Source organism: Heliangelus exortis, chromosome 8 (genome assembly GCF_036169615.1).
Source record: "Heliangelus exortis chromosome 8, bHelExo1.hap1, whole genome shotgun sequence".
Lineage (NCBI taxonomy): Eukaryota > Metazoa > Chordata > Aves > Apodiformes > Trochilidae > Heliangelus > Heliangelus exortis.
The window spans coordinates 2,518,338-2,542,528 of NC_092429.1; the positions used below are offsets into that span (position 1 = coordinate 2,518,338).

Sequence of the window (24,191 nt, forward strand, 5' to 3'; positions counted from 1 at the left end):
TGTTCAGCACTAACAGCTGCTCAGATGCTTTCTCTGCTGCTGTTGTACAGAGCTGGTATCTTGCACACAGCAGGAATATTCCTAGTCCTTGCTTGGGCCAGAGAAGATTTTGGGTGGTGAGTGAGCTGTAGTCTGACCAGCTGAGCTGCAGGGTGAATTTATGGTGTGCTAACTCTGCACCCACAGTCTCCCCAAACCTGAAAGTGACTTTCCAATGTGGGCACATTAGTAGAGAGCATCTGACATGGTCTCACTTTGGCTCTTAAGGGCTTAGTGTATGCATCTGCTGCAGAAGGGGCCTGTCCCTCTCTGGGGGCTTCAAAGTATGTGTGACTGCTGTGGTCCTGATTTAAACACTTCAGTTTTGTGCCTGAAATAGGTGGATGAGCCAGGGCAAGCCTGCTGGGTTGGCAATTCCCTTCCCTGCAAGGGGTCCCTCAGCCTCTTTGGGCTTCTCTTCTTTTAATCTTCAAACTGGGGTAACTTAGACCAAAACGAGACATTTTCCCACCTGTGACTCCTCTCTTCCAGCACAGATGAATTCCTGAGCCCTTTCAGATCATTGTGTTTTATCCCTCAAGTGAACAAGATAATAAAGCCATCTGCCTGGTGGGACAGGCTTGATTCTGGTTGGTCTTGGGTTTTATAAGAGCAGGAAAAACATAATTTCAGAAAGAGCTTACCACTTTATAAGTAATAACCTCACCATTTCCTGACCAAATAAGAGGATGAAGGAATGTGAGTAGGCAAATCATTACTTCTTCCATCAAAGTTTGGATTTAAAAGTCTTAAAATATTTTAAAGAACACTTCAGTATCTTGCTAATTAAACAGACCTGACCTTTTGAGAAATGCCATAGGCACTAGTGTGCTTATGGAATTTACACAGGCTATCAGAAATTTAACACTTGCTGGCTTGGTGAGTAATGTCACAAAATGAAGAGAGCTTTGCTTCTGATATGTACTCCAGGCTTTAAAGAAAAAAACTTTTCTGTGAATAATTATTAAGGGAAAATTTTCCTTTATAGTAGTCTGAGGATCTGAAATTAAACTAAGCCTTTCTATAGAGAATTTGAGGTGAAAATTCCTGTTGCTGTTTCTCCAAGCAATGTGCCTGAAAGCACATATGCCCAGATAGGGAACCTGCACTTCAGATGAGGCTTTCAGGTGTAAAAAAACCAATAATGTTCTCTTACTGGGTGGTATTCTTTGGAGTTCAGTCTTGTGATGTTTTTGTATTGTAATATAAAAGTTGTAAGGTTTGGTAAATATGCTTCAAGTCTCCCCTATATTAGCTTCTTACTTAATTCTTAAAATTCAAATAGTCATTCCCTTTTTCCAAAATTATTTCTGCCTCTGCAAACACAGTATTTGTTTAACTCTATCCTCAGAACCAGAGCGAGCAGAAATGTGGGTGGTGATGAAGGCATTTTCAAAATTAGACCTGATTTTACAAAACATCAGCTTAGTTCAGCATTCTGCAAAGCCCTTTCAACTTTAATTCACTGTGAGCCAAATAAAGCATATTTATGGGGCTGAGCAGGGCAGAGAGCTTTTGATTTATTTCTTGCAAGAAGTAATTGAGATTAAAACACTCTCCTTATGTGTGTTCAGTATTTTTTTTTTATTGGACATCTTGAGCAAGATTGCAGCATTGCAGTACTCTGCATAGAGGACAGCTTGGTGGATTAATGGTTCAAATCCCAGGTTACAGCTTTGAGACTGCCTTCAACCTTGAGGTGGATTTTTTCTTTGCTGAGAGAAACATTGCTTGGCTTGGTGGACATTGCAGCTGATGATAATTGCTGTGATGAAATGGGCTGCACCTTTACTTCATGTAGGGGGGAAAAAAAGCCCTAAATTGGCACAGAAATTAGGGTGAAAGCTCTTGATCAGGTGAGACTGATGTGTGGGATGTGTAAGGAACTGCTGTTGCATTATGGCATTGCAAACTTGTCTCTTTTAGAGCTGGTTCCTGGGACACAGGAAATTCCACTGCATCCCACTGGGTGTTCCTGACTTGTTTAAACACAAGTTTAAATTCTTCTTTTTCCTTTTTTCTGAGTGTCCTGAGACCAGAAGGGAGGGGAGAGAGAGGAGGTACTATTGCCCATACGATCCATTGCAGGAGTAGAATTTGGTGTAGAAGCTAGATTGAGCTTTTAAAAAGCAGGATGACTTTTCAAATGTTTTCCTTGGCAAAGCAGGTTTGTTCCAGAAAAGGTATGTGCTCTTCCCTCTCTTCACCACACTGCCCAGAGAAAGTACCCAAATATCCATGCAAAATCCTGGTCACAGTGTTATTCTACCAGCAGTGCTGGATTTTTTCTTTTCATGAGTAGCTAACTCTGTGAGAGCTGGCATTATTTTCAAAGTTTCCCAGCATTTCTGTAAGAGCTGTAGAGTTTATAAACTGTGGGCTAGGAAGCAGTCTGCTCTAGGAGTTGTGGAAGGCTCAGAGAGCATCCCTGGTGGTTTTCACATCTGATTTTCCTTGGTCACACTGGAAATCTGGGCCAGCTCCACCTACAAAAGTGAATGGGTTTAAGCTGATCAGTGTTAAAAGAGTGGGGATTTTTCAGGAGGAGGATTTGTTTGTGATAAGGTATAAAATAATCCTCTGGTCTAAAATGTCTCAGCACACCCCTGAGAGTTGAGGCCACTGAAACAGTGCGAGCTGGTGTTGTATTTGCAGCGTACCCGGTTTGTTTGCTTTTAAGGACTAAACTTTGACTACTGTATGGCATGCAACATGTAATATTTCTTTCCTTTCCCAACTGCTTTCTATTACATGCCCAGGGTTTAGACCGCTCCAATTCCTGGGTAAACACTGGTGGTCCAAAAGCAGCCCCATGGGGATCCAACCCCAGCCCAAGTGCAGAGTCAACACAGGTGGTGTCTTCGGTAGAGGTTTTTTCTGGCTTTGTTTTCTCTGATGTTTCCCTGTAGAGTAACTTCCTTTTGGTGTATGCTCCAATTTTGGTGGGGGGGGTTTTTTTGTGGTTTATTTCTTTATTTATTTATTCCTTGAAAACCGTATGAATTTCATTTTATAAATTAGCATCTCCTCCCCCACCACCTCACCACACTGCATGAAAAACTTCCAGATGCGTGAACATGTCCCTTCCTTTCATTTCAGTGGTTGCTGGTCTGTGAAATGCAAATGCTGTGACTGCTTTTCTTTTCTTTTCTCTCTTAACACTAGTTTCAGCTTCAGGTGGAGCACATTTCTAAGTGGGAACATTCATCACAGCTCCATAGTTTTGTCCATGTTTGCCATTTCTTGTGATGTTGTGAACCATTTTGCCATTTACATCAAACATTTAGTATTCATCGTCAAGTAATCCTTCATTGACTGTTTGAGTGGGGTATTGTTCAACCAAAATTGGTACACATGTAAAAATTCTTTCCTAAAACATGAAATTGAGTGCTGGAGCCAATGATTTGCTAGGGCCAATTGTATCTGTTCTGTGTTGCAAAGTATGAAAACTTTATAGCAGCTTCAGTCAGAACGAGTTAATTTCTTTAGCCCGTTGCCTGCTGCTTTTCACTGCATGGTTGCCTTGAACGTACCTCTCAACTGTACCCCTTTCAAGTTTATCCATCTTCCAGAAATATTTCCAGAGTTCACGTCCACTTGTGGTAAATAATTTACTCTGGTAATTTTCTCATTCCCTGTGCCAGCAGCAGCATGGCTGTGGGGTACATCCCCACGTGCTTGGTCCCTGGTGGATTGAGAGGTATGGGCTGAAATGACAAGTGTTACCTCCTTGGTGTATGCATGTTGATCAAATACAATGCTGAGAAAGTTTCATGCTTTGCAGCATTAAGTGTCTTTGTGCATAAGAACGTGCAGTTATTTCAATAGCCTGTCTTTAAAACAATAAAAAAGCACTGTTGTTTTGTTTAAACCAGATCTGTAAAAAAAGAATTTTGAGAACGCGCTAAAAAAAAAAAAAAGAGACGTAAAGACAGTAAAAGCCTACAAAAAAAGTTGGAAAAGTATTTTTGTAAATGTTACCTTGTCCTTGAGCTGCAAAACCCATCCACAGCAAACGTTAATGTCCTTCATCATTCATTCATCTCCACTCCGTAGGCTACGGATCGAAGTTGTAATCGTATGTCTTCGCACACTGAGACGTCAAGTTTCTTACAAACATTAACAGGACGATTACCAACCAAAAAGGTAGATTTCAGTGAAGACAATTGATATTTTGGGGCAGGGAGGTCAAGTCATTCTGCAAACGTGATGTAATTTCTTCTTTACAGCCTGATTTTTTTCCTGAGGTCATGAAGAGCTGCTGTCGCTCAGCACCTCGGAATATCCAGGCTGTAGTGAATATGAAGTATTCTGACAGAGTGGAGTTGGGAAGAATAAATTGATCAGGAGTAGCCTGTCTGATTTAATATCCATACTGTTTGGAGCCAGTTTATTACTGGCTTTCAAAAAATATGAACAACACTGTCTAGACAAGTAAATTATACATTCCTGTGTGCACAATGATAACGTGTTAGATGGCTAGCATTGCAGAGGTGTGCTGAACTCAGTTGTGTAGCTGTTAATCCCAAGTGACTCCAAAGAGGGAATGGGAGTGACTTAACTCTTAAATTATCCTCTTAGAGGAGATGCTACTGAGCAATGTCAGAAGGGCAAAATGCCTGACCTGGTGTCTGATGAAAATGTGATTACTGACAGCATCCAACCCGTGGGTTGGTCCTCTCAAGAAAGAAATCATGGACCTGTTTCTTAGCCCCACGTTTCTTTCGTAATGTTTTAAGTCCTTTCTCACAGTAAATATACATCTGTGTACAAATCACTTTATATGTCCCCTTTTTACTCCTTTTTCCTGCAAAAATCAGACCAGGCAGAAAGGTAGACTTTTAAACTAAACTAATTTGAGCACCAAAATTTCTTTTGATTTTGGGTGGGCGGAAAATTCTTTTTTTGACACTTGAAATCCAACTTGGGAATAAGATGCTGGTGAAACGTTCTCACGTCACATACCATGAACATCATCACTCATTGGTAGCTGGGGATTTCTTTATGGGATGCCACCACTGCTGTCACGCTCCCAGTTATTTTGCTTAACCTCATTGTTTGCCATGCTTTCCACGGACCGTGCTCCCATTTCTCATGTGGACTGCTGTGTGAGTTGATCTCGAGGCTGGGGCTAACTCTGGGTTTGAATCTGTGTAGCTTTTCCACGAGGAACTGGCCTTACAGTGGGTTGTGTGCAGTGGGAGCGTGCGGGAGGCAGCCCTGCAGCAAGCCTGGTTCTTCTTCGAGCTGATGGTGAGCAAACTTGGAAACACCTCCCTTACTGTCTCACTCTTTGTAGTTTAGAGCACCAACGGTGACAACTGCAAGTGACTCTGCTGTAATTTATATTCCCACAGGTGAAGAGCATGGTGCATCATTTGTATTTTGCTGACAAACTGGATGCACCAAGAAAGAATCGTTTCCCCGAGCGCTTCATGGATGATGTAAATGCTTTGGTCAGCACAATTGCTGGTGATATAGTCTCTCGGTTTCAGAAGGTAATGGCAAACAATTAAACTCAGACCAGGTCAGAACTCAGGCACCACAGCCCCTGCCTGTTGTTTGCTGGTGCCTAGCTCAGGAATTTTTTGAAAACACTCTGTGCCTTTCTTCATTTTTTGTTCTGTTTTTGTTTCCTTCCTTCTCTCTAGGATACAGAAATGGTTGAAAGGCTCAACACCAGTCTTGCGTTTTTCCTCAATGACCTGTTGTCTATCATGGACAGAGGATTTGTTTTTTCTCTTATTAAGACCTTCTACAAGCAGGTGAATGCAGATAAATATTATGACTTAACTGTGAACCATAGCATAACCTATTACTCAAACTTTATTTGGACAGACTGGACAAAATTCTGTTGTTCAGGTCACCCTTCCCTGTGAACTGGGAGTAACTCCCTCGAGTGAATGGAAGGAAGAATTTTATTCCCTCTGCTCACCGCGTTGAGAATAATTGAACCAAAAATTAGCAGGAGGTTTTGTGAGGGAGCAGCAGGACAGGGGGGCTGGTGCTACATTTATGCTTTCTTGTGGTGCTAACTACAACTTCACGGGCTAAATTTGCCAGGTGTCTACAAAGCTGTATTCCTTAACAAATCCAAGTAACCTGGCATCTTTGAGGCTGGACTTCCTCCGCATCATTTGCAGCCATGAACACTATGTCACCTTGAATTTACCCTGCAGCTTGCTCACACCACCAGCATCTCCATCACCATCTGTGTCTTCAGCAACTTCTCAGGTAGGCTGGGACAAGGATCCTTTGTGGAAATGCAAGCTGAGCCCAATTCTGAGGCTTAAATCCTATGAAGCAGTTGCATCACCTGTATTTTCAGTCTCTGCTTGCTAATATTTTTTTTCCTGAAGTGTTAATTTAGAAATCAGTTTTTCCTGCCACATAGGTTTTGACCTCTTTTAATCTTGATGCAAAAAGAATGCCCATATCCCTATCCTTGTAGTTACTACACATATTTACTACACATATTTCTATCTCTTGGGACTTCGTGCCCTCTTATATTGGACAAACACATGAACATAAATAAAGTTCATTAAAGAAAGTGCTGTGTCCAGCCTTACCCTTTTCTTACAAAACCAGGGTCTCTCCAGCACACTGTAGCTTAGTCCTAGCCTGCTCAGAAAAAAGTAATTTGAATTAGCAAGTGTGTCATTCAAGTGGATTAATTAGTTGCAAAATTACATAAACTAAATCAAATTAAATCCTTCTTAAGCCTGAATAAGAGCATCCATACTTGAGTTGAAAGTTTAACTAATCCACTTTTAAAGGTTATTTGGCTTAACTTCCCTAAGGGCTGCTCTGTAGGTGGGAAGTCAATAACAACAAACAGAATTAACAGAAGAGCTAGTGAGCCTGGGTGTAATATGAGTAGATGTGCCTAGATCCAAACAAAAAAAGGGAAAAGGGAGTTTATGTGAGATTGTCTTCCATTCTGAAAGCTGCTTCCAATATATTTTATAAGCTTTGATGCTGGGTTCCACGGGGCCTCATTATGCAATTTCTGAAACTTGATTTTTTTCACAGAGTTCTGGGTTCTCCACAAATGTTCAAGACCAGAAGATTGCAAATATGTTTGAATTGTCTGTGCCTTTCCGCCAGCAGCATTACCTGGCTGGGCTGGTGTTAACAGAGCTGGCTGTCATTTTAGATCCTGATGCAGAAGGGTAAATCTTTACTTTTTTTTCCCCCCCCCCAAGAGTTTTCTATAATTCCAAGCAAACAGGATTCAAAGCAGGTTCTGGCATGGCCAGAATTAATGTAAATTTGTGAGCTGAGGAGATGAGAAATCAGTCTTTAAGAACCCTCTTCTTCCTCCCCATTCTTCTTGTTTCTTCCTTCCTTAGCCCTGACTCTAAACATAATTTCAGTCACATTTTTCCAGCTGAGAAGGGAAGGAGGTTCCTGCTGCAGCCCCCAGCTGCCACAGGGCCACTGCTGGAGCTTTAAGAGGAAAACAGCTTTTCTCAATGGCAACAAGGAAATAATTTTCAACATTTAGGAAGTCTCTTTTGCTGGTGGTTTTAAATGTTACAACATTTTGCCTGTGGCCCTCCCTGCTCTTTTTAAAGATAAATTATGCATTGATGAGGCCCCTGTGGGTTGCATAAATAGACAAATAGAGTCAAGCATGCAGAGTTTTGTCAGTGACTTGCCTGGCTTGTGCAACAAATAATTTTCTGAAGTGAGAGTGTAGCCTGTAGTGCTGACATCCAGTCTGTTACTTGTGTTATTTAGGGCTGTATTCTGCCTTGCCTCTTTAAAATGGGTTTCAATGGAAATTATTGATTGCTTCCACAGCCCTAAGTTCTCTCACAGGCATTTTTCTCAAGGTGGACTCAGGAATATCAGCCGAGTCAACAAATGCTGATGATTCATGGTTAATTCTGCCCCTTTACCAAGAGGTCTCAGGAGATAAACATCCATTCTGTTTCCTCTTGGAGAAGAAAGTGATGCCATAAATTAGAATATTTTCTTGGATATGTGCATAGCAGACTGCAGTCCCATTTGTTTGGCCTGGAGTGGAAAAAGCACCAAATCTTTACCCATATACAGTGTCTGCAGAAATCCTTTCTGTAGTTTAGGAACATCCTGCTCATTGCTCTGAAGTCCTGACTCTGTATGTGCCCTTGTTCTTCTCAAACTGCCTCTTGAGCTCTCTCACCTTGCTGTTCTCAGCACTTAAACTTGGGCCAGGATGGTAATCTCTGCCCAGCTGCATCAAGGAGCTCTCAGCCAGAGCTTGCTGGTGTCCACTGGGAAGACAGCTCCTCTTTTAAATCTTGACATAAAAAGCCCCAGTTCTGGAGATCCATTTTGAGCAAAACTCCTGAATTTAGGTGGAGTTGTATTCCAGTGATGCTTTTTTTTCTATTGTTTTCCAGAGTAACCTGTAGTTTGCAATTTAGTGGCTGTTCTCAGGTTCAAATCCTCTGCATTTGCCCTGCTAGATCCACCTTACAAAGTAAACCATTCTGTTCAGATCTTCTGTTCCCCTGCTGTGAAGACTTTACAGGCACACAGTGTCAGTAGCAGCTTATATAAGTAGAGGCTTCAGAATTAAAATGTTTTGGCCACCACAGGAGAGGGGAGGGTGGGGGTGGAGCAGCATGATAAATTCTTTGCAATATCAGCCACCAGGATTAGTGGCCCCCATTTCCTCCTTTTCCCTATGGATCAATCCACCAGGCTCCCTGCTCTGTTCTGGAAGAGTAAGAAAGAAATTCATGTAGCCCTGGGTTTGAATTGTTTGGCTGTGCTTTCCCTATGGCCTGCAGGACAGTTTCCCTTGAACTGTTAGAAACACAGCTTAGGTGCCACTCCTTCCAGATAATACCAGACTTTAATCTGAAGGAACCAGTCCCTTAAATAAGCCTTTCCTTCCTGGTTGTTAAGGATCTCACTAATTACACAAACAAACCATTGTAGGATCTCATTATGGCTTGATTAAGAAACCCAGGCAAGACAAGGAGCTAATCCCTTCTAACCTGCCCTCATGTCTGTTCTATAATTTGAAACCCCCAACAATCCAGTCAAAGCCTCTTATATTATATTTTTTTTTTTTTTTTTTTTTTTTTTTTAACCAGAACTCAACTCTACTTTTCAGGTAAAGTGGATACTGCCTGAAATTCAGCACTTGTTTTAATACCTCAGGTCTGAACATTGAAGCTTATGTTTTGCTACTGCATCATGTATGAGCTTCCTTGGCTGCTTCATGCATGGGGTAAAGTTGCCTCCTCGGCCTGGTTTGCCTACAGAAGCAAATAACTGCTATTTGCTCTGAGAGAGTTTTGCCTCTGTGTGGTGGCTGGGGGCACTGAAAGGAGCAGAGTGAGTTCTTGAGAGATTCAGGGGAGATGGTGTGACAATCACCAGGCCACCTTTTGCAGCTTAATAACAAGAAAAGCCAATTTTTTGCTCTTTTTTCTTCTACCCTACCATTTCTTTGACGCTTTTTATTCAGAATGATGGATCTGTAGTCTCCTGTTTTGATTAAACAATTGCATGGGGGGGTGGGGATCTGAAGCAGAAAAACACTGATCATTTGGTCAAAGCAGTGTCCCATCCTAGAGGGTTTTTTATCTCTGTAAATAGCGTTTAACTAGGAGCAAAAAAAGAGCACAACAAATAGTTCCACTAAAACCACTGTCCCTTCAAGTTTCTCTCCCTGTTTTCCATCCTCCTTAAGTTCTAATGGTCTTCTGTAGACTCAATACTTCAGCATAGCAGCAGCTGTGGTGTTTGCTTTAGTACAGAGAATATGAGTTTTCATTCAGAGATATGAGTTTTTTGCACCTCCCCAAGATACTTCTGTAAATTCTCTATGTCATAGTTCAAATCAGTGCCATTTGCAAAACACAAGGGAGATCAAAAAATCAGTGTAGTGGCAGCTTCCTCTGAAGTTAAAAATAAAAAACCGGCTGTTTTTTTTTCCTTTTTTTCTCTAGTTACAAAGTATAGTTTGCTTTAAAGATATTAACTAACCTGGGTGACCCAACTCTTTTTTAACAGATTATTTGGATTGCATAAGAAGGTCATCAATCTGGTACACAACTTACTGTCCAGTCATGACTCAGATCCACGGTACGCTGACCCCCAGGTAAAGGCCCGGGTGGCAATGCTGTATCTGCCTCTGATTGGTGTCATCATGGAATCCGTGCCTCAGCTTTATGACTTTACAGGTATTTTACATTCCCTGCTTTGAATATACATTCATCTCTTCACAAGACTTGAGTCTTTGGCTTCCAAAACTGAACTGCAAAACCCCTTTGGTGGTGGATGAGAGTGTTTCTGTTTCTGAATTATAACTTTGACACGTTTGCACATCTGTTTCCTGAACTGAACACCTGCAAAACATCATCTTCAATGACTGGTAACACTCAAAAGCTGCAGTTACCCACTGGTTTGTGAGGAGTGTAAAACTACCAGTGCAATCTGGCTGTAACTGGAATCCACCCTCTACACCCTGCCCTCTACACCCACCCTCTACACCCCAGCCTCTACACCCCGCCCTCTACACCCGCCCTCTACACCCCGCCCTCTACACCCGCCCTCTACACCCCGCCCTCTACACCCGCCCTCTACACCCCGCCCTCTACACCCACCCTCTACACCCAGCCCTCTACACCCGCCCTCTACACCCGCCCGCTACACCCACCCTCTACACCCCACCCTCTACACCCAGCCCTCTACACCCCACCCTCTACACCCCACCCTCTACACCCAGCCCTCTACACCCGCCCTCTACACCCACCCTCTACAGTCTTATAACACAATAAAGCTGCAAGTAAGGATTTGGAAAGTGTTAAAGGGACAAATTTTCTCTTTTCAGAAGGGTTCTAGATACCAAGGTTGTGTAGGTTGCTTTTGAAAACTGTTGTTTCCTTTGCTCTGCATGACCTCAAATAACAGCCCCCACCAGTGTCTTGATTTTCACTGTGCATTCCCAGACAGCTCAGAGAAACCAGCTGTGTGGAGGGAGGGGGGTGTCTGGGGAGAGAAACTTTGAATTTGGGGACTGACTGAGTGCACCCTTTTCTTGGCAGAGAGTCACAACCAACGGGGGAGACCGAGCTGCGTCGCTGTCGATGATTATGAAAGTGAAGGTGGAAGCATGATCAGCCAGACAGTGGCCATGGCCATTGCAGGAACATCAGTCCCTCAGCTCACCAGGCCCAGCAGTTTCCTACTCACCTCATCGGTACAAAGCCACCTCTCCCTGGTCCTTGACCCTCAGTCTGTGTCAACAAGAAACTGTTTATGTGAGCGGGCCCTTTGGGGCTGGTCAGGGAGTGGTAGGGACTTGAAGCAGTTTGCAGCTGGGTTGGGAGGCAGGGGGTGAAAGGCAAGGGAGAGCAAGTGGCATTTGCATGTTGTTGTGCCTGTCTTAGGGCATAAGAACAGGCCAAGCAGGGATAAAAATAAAGACACCTCAAAGAAATGGAAGAATTCTCTCTTCTGACCAGGGTTCCCTTTTTCTGAAACTGATTAACACTCTGTGAAGTGCAATGGTCATTATGAGCTATAAGCCCTGAGGGAAAACTTCCTAGCACGTGTAAATCCCACCTAGATGAAGACATAAACAGGCCATTTTCCCTGTTCTCTGAGCAGGGAGGGTTCCAGCAGCAAGCAAGCCCTTCCATTCTCCCTCCTTCTCTCCTTTCAATCCTGCATCAGGACCCCATTTTACAGGGATTTACCTATACTCAAAGTGAGACCTTGCTAAATACATGGAATGATGAATGGAGCTCCCTGCTTAACTGTTAACCCACTGGAGGGTTAACTGAAGGCATCTGGAGGGAAGTTGGTATTTCATAAGTGTCCAGCCATAGGACAAGGGGAAATGAATTTAAACTGAAGGAGAAGAGGTTCAGACTGGATCTTAGGAAGAAGTTCTTTAGGATTGGGGCTGCTGAGCCTCTGGAACAGGTTGCCCAGAGAAGCTGTGGCTGCCCCCTCCCTGGAGGTGTTCAAGCCCAGGTTGGATGAGGCTTGGAGCAGCCTGGGCTGGATGAGAGGCATCCCTGCCCATGGCAGAGAGGTTGGAGAAGATGATCTTTAAGGTCCTTTCCAACCTAAGCCATTCTCTGATTTGCTGTCTGAACAGAAACTCATATAATGTGATAGTTTTGGTTCCAGCCTCCACTTCACTCTTGTATCTTGGTGTAGCTTTGTTAAGCTGTTGGGTCGAAAAAGAAACGTGTGTCTCCTGATTGTTAAAAAATGTCAATTCACCTTCTGTTCCTATTTGGGAGTTATTTAGGCTGGTGTGGTAGCGGGTGAGGATCCTTTTAGTGATGACTGAAGTTTTTAGATGTGAAATAATCCAAACAATGTCATGTGTTTCAGAGTGGCAGGCAGCACTCCACCTTCTCAACAGAGTCCAGCCGCAGCCTTCTGATCTGCCTCCTCTGGGTGCTGAAGAATGCAGATGAGAGTGTTCTGCAGAAATGGTTCACAGACCTCTCAGTGCTGCAGCTCAATCGCCTGCTGGATTTGCTTTACCTTTGTGTGTCCTGCTTTGAATACAAGGTAACTCCTTTGTTGTTTAAACCTCCTCAAGTTCCTTCCAGGGCTTGCCCGAGAACTTTACGCTCCCATCCTTTCCATGACTCCAGAAAGGCATTTCCTGCCCTCTCCAAAGTATTTCCTGTGTTCCAAATCTCAAGGCTACACACGTCTCTGTGCAAACTCCAGCCTTTATCCATGTTTACTTTTCAGCCACACAAGTGCCTGCACCTTGTTTCACTTCTCAAGCAGTTTGTGCTGCTTGCCACTCATCTGGGAACTGCTGCAGGGAAAAGGGGTAGCTCTTGGGCATTTTGCTTACTGTCAATAATAAGAAAAGAGTTTTCTCTATTGATGCTGGAACCCAGGAAGATCATCTAGCTAGCAGCTAAACCTATATTCTTTCCTTGCTGTACATCTTTAGGCAGGGAAGATATTTTGAGTTGTTAATGAAATATTCCAGATGGAAAGAATCTTCCCTTATGGTTTTATTTGAAATTTGCAGGGCAAGAAGGTGTTTGAACGAATGAACAGTCTGACGTTCAAGAAGTCAAAAGACATGAGAGCCAAACTTGAAGAAGCAATTCTGGGAAGCATAGGGGCAAGGCAGGAAATGGTTCGAAGAAGCAGAGGACAGCTAGGTAAGTAAAGAAGTCTTGTGTGCTGTCCCCTGCTTCCAAAAACTGCTCCTCCCCATCCCCAACAATTACTTGCAGCAATCTGTTGTGGCATACTCCTCATTGACATCTTCAGACCAAGAGGCTCCCAGCAAAAGCTATTTGCAGTTTGCAGCAAGCTTCACTGGGTCTGCAAAATCTCCACACTGCTCCCAAATTCCATTTTATTTGTTGCCTGATTGCTTTTGAGTAAATGTGATCACATCTTGTTTACGGGGTGTTCTTGCCAGAGCTTCTCCCAGCATCTTTCAGAGGCACTTTCTAGTGTGTCCTGTGCAAGGATCAGAGTGGAAAACAAACCACCTGATCTTGCTGTGGTAACTCTGAAGATGCCTGGGTATTTCTGGTAACTTAATGAGGCTTGAGATGCACAGTAGTTTGGGTGACAAGCACCTTCTGATGCCTTGTGCTGTTTTGTGTTGTTTGGGAGAAAGAGCTGATGTGTGGCAGCACAGAGTGGTTTGTGTCACCCTACAAGTGAAGGTAACCCTCCTGCCACCCAGCAGTGACAGGAACCATGTAAACTTCTTGGGTGACTGCCACAGCTTAAGGAGTCATAGCTTCCTTCACCTGTCACTTGTGAACAAATCTAAGAGTTGTTACTTGTGCAAAAAAAAAAAAAAAAAAATTCTATGCTCTTGTTTTGATGTTGTCCTGCAGAGAGAAGTCCTTCTGGGAGTGCCTTTGGAAGTCAAGAGAATTTGAGATGGAGAAAGGATATGACTCACTGGCGTCAGAACACAGAGAAGCTTGACAAGTAACTCTGCCTTATCCTTCTGTTAGCAGGGTGACAGGGCCTGTGGGAATGCAGGGTCTCTCCCCCCTTAGTTTGGTGGCATCAATCCACTCAGCTCCCATGTGAGCAGGTTTGGGCCCTTGGTGGGAACAGGGCTGGCAGCAAATGGCTTTTAGTCCAACACTGCCCTAAGTCTTTGCTTTTCTGCTGTCCCCTGCTTTCTTACATTCTGAAATGAGATTTTATTAAAGAGACTGATACAAACCATTACCTTCTTAGAATCCTGTAGTAAGCTGTAATTTAAAGAGAAAATCCATTAGCAGTTTCCACAGATAGCACATAGATATATATATATATATATATCTCATGTCATATTTCCTTTATTCCATAAGAGCATTCTGGAGTTGTCAAAGCTCACTTTCCTTTCCTGTCCTAATCCATCACTTTGATTGTTTTTCCACATGTGCTGTGCTTTTAGAAGCCACAAACCAGCCAGGTACTGTAGCATTGGTGTGCAGTTCTTATAAATTGCCATTTTGTACATCTGCAGCCTCAATCATCACAGCATTGTTTGTGATGCTTGGCAGAAGTTTTCAGTGTGTGTGCGCAGCTGATTGGAATGAGCTCTTTCTGCTTATTACACCCATTTCCTTTGAAAATTCCCTCTTGGTGAGGTTTAATCCAGAGGGCTCAGAAGTTGTGTTTGAGCTTTGCTGTGCACGTTTTCTGTTTCCTCAAATTGCAACCTGCAGCCTCCCTCCTCCCAGCAATAGAATTGTTCCTAATCCTAGGAAAGCAATCTCAGCTCAGGTGAAACTGGAGAAACTGAGAAGTGAGATCCTCAGAGCCCAGGTGGGATCAGGCCAAATTTTACCCTTGAAGACATTGACAGTTTCTGGAGTAGAAAGTTTATCTTTACAGCTTCCAGTTGCTTTGTCCAGCTCCAGGATGTAAGGTCTTGTTACTTCGAGTAGTGGCTTTTTGTCCAAGACTTCAGTCCTTTTGAAGCACTGGCAAAGCCAAATGACCAGTGTTTTTCAGCCTGCTGATGAAGTGATGTACATATAAATCCCACCATGGCTCAACTCCAGAGCTGTGGGCAGTTAGACCAGATTAAAATTTGGCCTGAAGAGGTCATCATTTCACTGCTGGCACTGGGCCTGAGCCCTCTTCTCTTCCCAGGAGGACCTCACATCCATGTTAAACAGCTGTGGAATACCTTGATGGCCAGATGATGGTATCTCACCCCACGAAATAATCCTGCTTAATCTCCAAACCTGCTGTTTAACCCAGACACTTGCTCACTGTGACCTGGGTCCATCACACTCCATTCCTGTGGCTCTGCAAGTGTGTCCTGCACCTGTAGTTAGAGTCTGGCCCTCTGAAACAAAACCAGCAAGACTTTTCACACTGAGAATTGTGAGCAGCTAGCTGCAGGTGGTACTTTTTTATGCAGATGGTGTTATATTATATAGAACCAGACTCCAAGACTTCATATTCTGGAGCCTGAAGAGTAGATAATGTGTGTCTGACCCAGCTCCCAGAGGAAGCAGAGTGTGGCAGGGGAGGATTGCTTCAAGTCAGGTCCCAGAGCTGAGTCACCTGCCATCCCCTTTGGCCTGTCTTTTGCTTGGATTTTGTCAGTTCCTTTGGATCACACTCCTGCTGTGGTTTGGCCTGCCATGAGTCTCTCAGAGGTGGCACCTGTGGTAGGACAGGCTATGGTTAAATACACCCCTGGGGCTCTGCCAAACACAGCTCGTGCCACTCTGAATTCCTGGGGCCAGGAGGGTGAGTGGGTGTGTGGACTTTGTAAACCTTTCCAGGAAAGCAAGTGGCTGGCAGATGGCAGCAAAATTGTGTAGTTTTTCTTGGAGAGGAAGGCACTGCACTATCGTTTAGCACCAGCAGACAGAGATTGCACCCTCACAGCGTTGGCTCTCTGCTACAACCGGTGTAGCTGCCTGGGTCAGCAGTGCAGATCTACTCGTGTAGCACCACCTCGTGTCCATAGCCTATAACATAACCCATACGTTCTGTTCCTGGTTGTGCTGTTGCATGCCTAACGATGCTACTAAACCAATTTTGAGCTGGGTTTGGACTCTAAACTCTTGCTGTGTTCCTGGGAGAGTAACAAAGTGTTGGAGAGTAGTGTGATCTCTCCTGAGCATGGTGAATGTAAATCCTGTGTGAGTTTGTAGATGTTAAAAAAAAAATAATGAAGCCAGGTCTTTCTTCCTGTCCTCTTAATGGATGTATTGACATATTCTTGTGCTGTTGTCCAGCTATAAATAGATGCATTGTGACAGAGGCATTGCTGCTAATGTGGAAATATGTTTGACTGGAAAATGGGTAGGTCTAACTTCTTAAACAGAAAGTCATTTTACTCCTTTCTTTTCTCTGATTAGATCAAGGGCAGAGATAGAACATGAGGCACTTATTGATGGAAATCTTGCAACAGAAGCCAACCTGATTATTTTGGATACTCTAGAGATAGTTGTACAGGTAAGCAAAGAGAGATTTAGTTGCATTATAATCACTTGGACAGGCAACAGTTTAAGAAGAACCTCTCCCTATTCCTCTAGTTCTTCCCAAATATGCCTTAAACCATTAAATTCCAGGTCAGCCTCTTGTATCCAGTATCCATACTTAACTTGACCATGGTGCAGAAGAGCTTCCAGGCTCCTTATCCCAGCTCTTTTCTCACTCCCCTCAGGTGCATGTGGACACACAACATTTTTGTCCTCTGCTTTCTTTACAAATGCAACCCGGGCACAGGCTGGCAGGAGCAGGAATACCAGATCTGCAGGGAGACCCAGAAATCCCAAGGGCTGCACCTGAATAATCCACCTAGAGTCCAGCTACAGACTTTCCCTGTAGTAGAAACAAGTCCCAGAGGGTCAGAGCCTCATCAGGTGGAAAGCCCCATCATTCACCCAGTGAATGACCCATTCCCCTGGGTCAGGTTTTCATTACCTGGGGGTTGATCCAGAACTGTGACTGTTACACAGGCCCAGTGAAGTGGGTGATTTCTCCATGCCAAAGGGCTTTTCAGCAGAGTTATTCTCACACACACACACACACACACATAAACACAGGAGGTTCATTTTTCCTAATACAATTCTTGGTTTCCTTTTGCCTGCAGACTGTTTCTGTGACAGAGTCCAAAGAGAGTATCCTCGGCGGGGTCCTGAAAGTGCTTCTGCACAGCATGGCCTGCAACCAAAGTGCACTTTATCTCCAACACTGCTTTGCCACACAGAGGGCTTTGGTTTCAAAGGTGAATTCTCTGCAGATGCTATAATATACCCCCAGCAGCACTGAGGGAGAATGGGGTTGTTTTCTTCCTTTTCATTGGGGTCACTTCATCTATCATTTGTTAGTTTGTGTGATATCAGTTTTCGGGAAGTGTGGTCTGGGGGTTGATAAAAAGCTGACTGTTTTTCATGATCAGTAGCTCTGTTTATGCACTTTGGGTTTGATGGCTCCATGCAGAGGTAAAGTTTGCACAGCCCCAGGGTGTTGTGGGTTCCTGCTGGCTGGGGGAAGCAGGCACTGAGACAGTAAGGAGCACAAGTGGGATTTAAGCAGTATGAAATTCACTTAAAATGGGTTTGTTTGACTGGACCAGTAATTTAAATGATTTCCCAGTTTCTGTAGGTGTAGTGTGAAAAGCTCAGTTTTAAGCCTGAATTTTTGGAAATGGTTTAAGTCAGTCTAGAGGTGCAGAGGTAGGAATAAGTTACAATAAATGAGTTACTTTCCAGTGGTGACAGTGAGTCTGCTTGTCTGTTACTGTGAAAGTGAAGTGACTCAAATTATCATCATTAATCATTATGCTAATCATAATGAGTAGCATCATTAGGCTAGACATTGGGAATAAATTCTTTATTTTGAGGGTGGTGAGGCATTGGAACAGGTTGCCCAAGGAAGTTGTGGATGCCTCCTCCCTGGAGGTGTTGAAGGCCAGGTTGGATGGAGCCTTGGGCAACCTGGGCTGGATGAGAGGTGTCCCTACCCATGTAGGGGGCTTGGAACTAGATGATCTTTAAGGTCCCTTCCAACCTCAACCATTCTGATTCTCCTCAAAATGAGAGGGTGCTGGACTTCCTCTAACTCACTGACATCAGTGCCAGTGTTTGCTCATTGCTGAGGGTTGCTCTGGCCTGTTTGTTGTCATTCCTGTCTGCCCAAGCATTGATTTCCTCATTCTTTTTTTCCAGTTCCCTGAGCTGCTGTTTGAAGAAGAGACTGAGCAGTGTGCAGACCTGTGCCTGAGGCTCCTGAGGCACTGCAGCAGCAGCATCAGCACCATACGGTCCCATGCCAGTGCCTCTCTTTACCTTCTGATGAGACAGAACTTTGAGATTGGGAATGTGAGTGTCCTGCCAGACTCTGTTAGGTTACCACATGTAACCTGGGGTTGGTTTGCTCTCATTATATCTTACTGTGACTCACCCAGAGGCACTTAAAATTACCAAGAAAATTCCCAATTTAACTCTTATAGGAAATTTAACTCTGAGTTGGCATTTTGCAGGTGTACATGTAGCTGTGTGCTACCAAGTGCTCCTCCAGACATCTTTGTTTGCACTGCTTTGGTTATAGTCACCACAGTGAGCAGCAGAACTGGAGGACCCCCTGGGCCCAGGGACTGTCAGTGAATGATAGGGAGTTCACAGTGACTCCAGTTTTTAGCCTGGACCAAACCAAAACAAGTGTTCAGAATTAAGGCTTTATTCATGAGAGTTGAGCATCATCCTCTTCAGGTTCTTGAGAGCAGGGAGAAAGCAAGAAAAATAAAACTTTTTCAGGATAACTTTCACCTGAAACTAAATAGTGCTGTCATCAGATTATGAAGCCAGAGCTTTATTGTGACCACAGCTCTGTGACTGCCCTTTTCACAAAACCTGTGTTTTCTGTTTTGTATCAGGAGGAGAGTGCAATGGTCAGAACTCTGATGTTGCAGCAGACCCTTGTGGTATCTCCAGGTTGCTGAAATCCAGTAACAATTTCTCTGTTGCAGAACTTTGCCAGGGTCAAAATGCAGGTGACCATGTCTCTGTCATCCCTGGTGGGAACATCCCAGAACTTCAATGAAGAATTCTTACGACGGTCCCTGAAGACTATTTTGACTTATGCTGAAGAAGATCTGGAGCTTAGGGAGACAACGTTTCCTGATCAGGTAAATGAAAATACCACAGAAGTAATGAATAGTTCATTAACAGGCTGTACTTAGACCTACATCTAGACCTGGAACTTGCATGTAGTCCTTGAACGAGGTACTTTTTAAATTTTTAATCCCCTAAGTAAGTAACATCCAGTCCTTGATTAATTCTGGCAACAAGGTGTTGGTTCAGAGTGACTGTGGTCCTGTCATAGCAGCATGTAGCTCCATTCCTGTTGCCAGTTCATTACAGCAGTGGGTTTTTTACAGGTCCAGGATCTGGTGTTCAACCTCCATATGATCCTCTCAGACACTGTTAAGATGAAGGAGCATCAGGAAGATCCAGAAATGCTGATTGACCTGATGTACAGGTAGAGTTGCAACCACCACACTGTAGGGACAGTAGGTGTCAGTGCTCCACAAGGTGTTTGAGCAAAGCTCTGCACCTACTGCACTTCCTCTCTTTGGAGCACGAGGTATTGTATTGTTGTGAACTTTGAATACTTGTTTTTTATTACCAATTCATTTTATGTTTAACTTAATCCTGTTGAAAGCTGTTTGCCAGGATTCTCAGTTCACCCCAAGCCATTGCAGCTACAGTGCTGTTTGGTTTTGGTCTCAGATGTTGCACATTTGAGCCCTTACAGAGCTTGATATTGAACCAGTTCCTGGTCTTACTGCTCATGGACCAGTATGTACCTGTCTGTTGTGTTTGCATGTGGCATTGATAGCTTTTGTTTGGCATTTATGCAGCTTATCTTGGATAAAGTAGCTTCCATTCCCCAGCCATCTCTATCTTCCATCTGAGTAAAGACAGCTCTCCCTGCTTGCATCAGGGAAAACTGAAGGATCCTCCAGAATTTTGCTTGCACAAAAAGGCTTCTTGGTGGTGGTGCATATGATGGTGTCCATATGCAAGACATTCCAGAGCCATTTTAAGATCTCAACTACCAAATTCTATGGTGGTTTCTGCACGAATAATCCTGACAATTTCTTAAAAGGTGGCGGAGACTTTGTCATAAGCGACCAGGCAGATCTGGTCATCTGTTCTGATTGCCCCACACCTTTAGCTTACAATTAGTTTCCAGGTGAAGGATGAGCTTTGGTCAGGAGCTTCAGCAGTCACCCAGAGGAGCATTTTGCCTTCAGGAGGCAGCTCCAATTGCTTGTCCACCACAAACTGGCTCAGAAACTTACGAAGTTATTTAGGGTAACTTTCCATCTATGTATTACTGCTTCTCCCTTGTCTTTCTAGAGAGCCTAGCACTGAGGAGGGGTTGTTTTTTAACCAGAAGTCATGAAATACTAATCACAGAGGTTTTCTTTTCCATTAGGATTGCCAAGGGCTATCAGAATTCCCCTGACCTGCGCCTGACGTGGCTGCAGAACATGGCTGGGAAGCACTCTGAGAGGAGCAATCATGCTGAGTCAGCCCAGTGCCTGGTCCACTCTGCAGCCTTGGTAGCTGAGTATCTAAGCATGCTGGAAGACAGAAAATACCTCCCCGTAGGGTGTGTTACATTTCAGGTAAGAATTACCCTCTCTGGTGTATTTTTGGGTTTTGTCATCTGCTGAGATACTGAGTAACTCTACATGTACTGTGCCTACCTGCCCATACTGCACTTGCTCTGTTTTGGGGAGAATGTGTTAGAGCAGCTTCTGAAAATCTTTATTTGCAGAATAAAGACTGTCTGGGTTCCCTAAGTCTTTACACCCACAGTACAGAGTAAATCCATCTCTTTTTATTTCTCCAGTTAAGTCTTTGTTGTGTTTTGTAGTGGGTGCAACTGATCAAAGTGGTTCCTGTGATTAGTAACTTTACTCAGGGCAATACTAAGTTACTCAGTCGAGCAAACAGGCACGTCCTTCACTTGGAATGTGTAGGTAGTTTCAGTTAGTTTAAGCATGTGCTCAAGTACTGTGCAGGTTCAGAAGGAAATTAAACAAAATGCACAGGAAAGCTGCCTCTTAAGAAACTTTGAGGACTGACTGAAGATCAGCTGGCTTTCAAGGTACTGGGAATTTTGAATGTTGTTTAAACTGAGTCAAAATATTTTATCTACATTTTATCTCCTTAGAACATATCTTCTAATGTTTTGGAAGAGTCAGCAGTTTCTGATGATGTTGTATCACCAGATGAAGAAGGTATCTGTTCTGGAAAGTATTTTACAGAAGCTGGTCTGGTGGGATTGCTGGAACAGGCTGCAGCATCTTTCTCCATGGTAGAAGACTTTAATTTCTTTACTTATCTTCTTCAGCAACCTTATAATGCTGGGCAATATGAAGGAGAATGTTTTCTCCATGAGACTGTGTAATTGTATTGTAACCACTTAATCTGCATGAAGCATTGAGAGTTATTAGTTGTACAAGACAGCTCAGTTTGCTCTCTGGAGTAAACTGCAGAGAATGGGATCTGGGACCAAGAGTTGGAGGCAGAAGTCACTCAGGTTGAAGATGCACAAGACAGAACAAGCTGTACAGTGCCCATAGCATCCAAATTTCATTTCCATGGATTCAGTTAGGATCCTATATAGCTTGTTATGCTCTTGTGCATATATCCATCCAAATACCTCAGTTTTGATTCTGTTAATAATCTCATTTCTTAGTAGCAATGTATAATGTAGTAGGCTCCTGATTCCAAAGGTGACTGGGGATTTGATTGCATTCATGTATGGGTATATTTTAAGAAAAGGTGGTGATTACATCACAGAGCCACCTTTTAGTTCTGGAGGTTTCTAATTTAAATGCTGTTAGGATGTATCACTATTGCTTTTGAATTGGTGACTTGATGGAGCAATCTGATGGACCTTATTTTTGTAGGCTGGCATGTATGAAGCAGTTAATGAGGTTTACAAAGTCCTTATTCCTATTCATGAAGCTAATAGAGATGCCAAGAAGCTGTCTACTATTCATGGTAAACTTCAAGAAGCATTCAGCAAGATTGTTCATCAGGTAATGATTTGAATTTTCAGCTGCACTGTGAATTGTGGAGCAACTTCAGGCTCAGTGCAAATAAAAAATACTTGTTAAGGAAAAAAGATTTAAATCAGGTTATGTGAGAATTGTCAAATGGTGATCCACAGTAAATGCAAGGATCACTAACAGGATTTTTTCTCTCTGGACATTTAACATGAGAGAATATGACACACCAACTTTCGTTGTAACTTGAAGTTAAAAATTCCAGTCATCTGTCAGTTTATCCATGCAGATGTTATTTTAATCTGTGTTTTGCATGCTGGGAAAAACTACTGTATCTTGCCTGTAGCCTGGTAGGTAACGTTCAGAAATGTTGGGGTTGTATTTGTCTGTTTGTATGGTGGATCAATAATTGAAGGAACCTTTCTAAAATTAGATGGTGCCAAACCCACCAGCTTAAGGTGCTGAGCATTTGTTAAAAGACCCCAGAAGTTTCCAACCTTCACAAAGCTCAGCTGACCTCAACCAAGCACTTGGCAGCTCCCAAGAGGACATGGTACCTCCTTAGAGAGGCCAGCTGGGTCCATGTCTTTCTGTCAGGGCAGACATGCACTTGGCAGACCCTCCTTCAGTATGTGCCAGTGCTACTCCAGCCCTTCAGTCAGCTTTCTGGCCACGGGCTGCTGGGGCCATCATTTGCCTGCTGGTGTGGTCACCCTGATGCTGCCATCAGCTCCTCTGTGTCAGTCAGTGCAGGGATTTCAGAGGACACAGCTGAGGGTTTGGTGGTTTCCTCCGTGTTCTGTCCTTGCCAACCTCCTGAGGTTGTATGAACCAGTGGAGGACAAGCACTGAGTGTCATTCTGGGCCAGAGAAGGCTGTTTTGGATGCATGATGATGTATAATCATTGAAACCATTTCAGGTTTATGATGCCTTACATTGTTGGTCATGTTTTGGCCTGTGAAACATATTTTTTTTTTGTTTCTGTGACACGCACTTTTTACTTTTTATTACACAGAGCACTGGCTGGGAGGTAGGTAACTCCATTTTAGTTAGTAAAGAACACTAATAGAGTTTTTCAGATGACTCACGCCAATGCTTGCCCACATGTGCTAGTTGTGGGTATTTCTGTTGCTGTCTGCTGTTAAAACAATTCATTAACCAAAGAAATACCAATAAACTGATCGTGGTTCTCATAGGAAATCCTTCATAAGAAGCTGTAGGTAGTGCATGGATGCTGACGTGTTCCACTAATGAGGTTCTTTGGTGAATGAGCCACTATATCATCACTAGTTTGTTTTTACAATTTGTTTATATTTCTTTTCATCAGCATTGACACAGAATATCATCCCTTCATATCATATTTTCACCCCACCCACAGGGGTCGATTTAAGCAATAATGCTCAGAGGTTCTGAAACACAAACCTGGTGGTACTGCACCTGCAGGCCACATCTCAGAGAACAGGCTGCTTCATTCTGTTCCTTTAATTTTGTTGTGTAGCTGTGTATCTGGCAGCAAAATTGCTCAGTTGCTGTGTTAACTGGAGTAAGTTTTGCTGCTTTCATTTTGGTAGAGGCTGCTTGCTCACATTTCTACAAGGGAAACCATGAGAACCACACACGTTTAGATTAAAACCAGGCAAAGCTTCATCCACAGTCACACACACCACAGCCAGTTTGGTAACTTGGGCCCTAGTCCAGTCAACACAATGTATAACATGAGTCTCAAGAAGAATTTTAGAAGAAATTTTCAATGTTTTGGTAGTATGAGGGTACATGATTTGCTTAGTCTTCAGCTGTCCTTTGCTTTTCTGTCAATAAGTACGGGCCGCCTCACTCTCATCTTTCCACCACAAGAGAGCTTTTAAGTCCACACGTCCCAAACTGGGGCCAAGAACCAGGTTCTTGTGCATGTTGAGATGCAAATAATTTGGGCTGATGATGTCTGAACATGTGTTTTAATTCTGGCCTAGCAAGAAATAAAACTCTTAAAAGTAACCCCTGAGGCTGAAGGTCTGGCCCTGTAAATCCTTCACTTGTTCCTGTGAAAAGTCCTGGCAGAGGAGGCAGCACTGAGTACACATCCTAGGAGTGTAAATGGTCTTTGTTGGATAGCAAACAAAATGTGAAGGCCTGTGAGCATCT

The 24,191-nt window shown here is 43.4% G+C and overlaps 1 protein-coding gene across 8 annotated transcripts in view; it reads left to right on the plus strand.

Annotated features, from left to right (window-relative positions):
* The window catches only part of DOCK7 (dedicator of cytokinesis 7), a 98,556-nt gene that overhangs the window by 62,945 nt on the left and 11,420 nt on the right, over nucleotides 1-24,191 (plus strand). For 2 of the 8 annotated variants that reach the window (XM_071749943.1, XM_071749942.1), the window contains exons 23-43: nucleotides 2,799-2,891; nucleotides 4,096-4,185; nucleotides 5,197-5,292; nucleotides 5,397-5,537; nucleotides 5,691-5,804; nucleotides 6,103-6,273; nucleotides 7,072-7,211; nucleotides 10,057-10,226; nucleotides 11,091-11,245; nucleotides 12,394-12,576; nucleotides 13,058-13,193; nucleotides 13,890-13,986; nucleotides 14,444-14,461; nucleotides 16,374-16,470; nucleotides 17,111-17,245; nucleotides 18,189-18,341; nucleotides 18,989-19,147; nucleotides 19,400-19,500; nucleotides 20,464-20,656; nucleotides 21,208-21,351; nucleotides 21,950-22,081. In XM_071749943.1, coding sequence (XP_071606044.1) covers nucleotides 2,799-2,891; nucleotides 4,096-4,185; nucleotides 5,197-5,292; nucleotides 5,397-5,537; nucleotides 5,691-5,804; nucleotides 6,103-6,273; nucleotides 7,072-7,211; nucleotides 10,057-10,226; nucleotides 11,091-11,245; nucleotides 12,394-12,576; nucleotides 13,058-13,193; nucleotides 13,890-13,986; nucleotides 14,444-14,461; nucleotides 16,374-16,470; nucleotides 17,111-17,245; nucleotides 18,189-18,341; nucleotides 18,989-19,147; nucleotides 19,400-19,500; nucleotides 20,464-20,656; nucleotides 21,208-21,351; nucleotides 21,950-22,081 — 2,718 coding nt within the window. Of the gene's footprint in view, nucleotides 1-2,798; nucleotides 2,892-4,095; nucleotides 4,186-5,196; nucleotides 5,293-5,396; nucleotides 5,538-5,690; nucleotides 5,805-6,102; nucleotides 6,274-7,071; nucleotides 7,212-9,151; nucleotides 9,199-10,056; nucleotides 10,227-11,090; nucleotides 11,246-12,393; nucleotides 12,577-13,057; nucleotides 13,194-13,889; nucleotides 13,987-14,443; nucleotides 14,462-16,373; nucleotides 16,471-17,110; nucleotides 17,246-18,188; nucleotides 18,342-18,988; nucleotides 19,148-19,399; nucleotides 19,501-20,463; nucleotides 20,657-21,207; nucleotides 21,352-21,949; nucleotides 22,082-23,064; nucleotides 23,080-24,191 lie in introns of those variants that run through there. The other 6 variants (XM_071749944.1, XM_071749945.1, XM_071749946.1 and 3 more) reach the window with 6 other exon arrangements.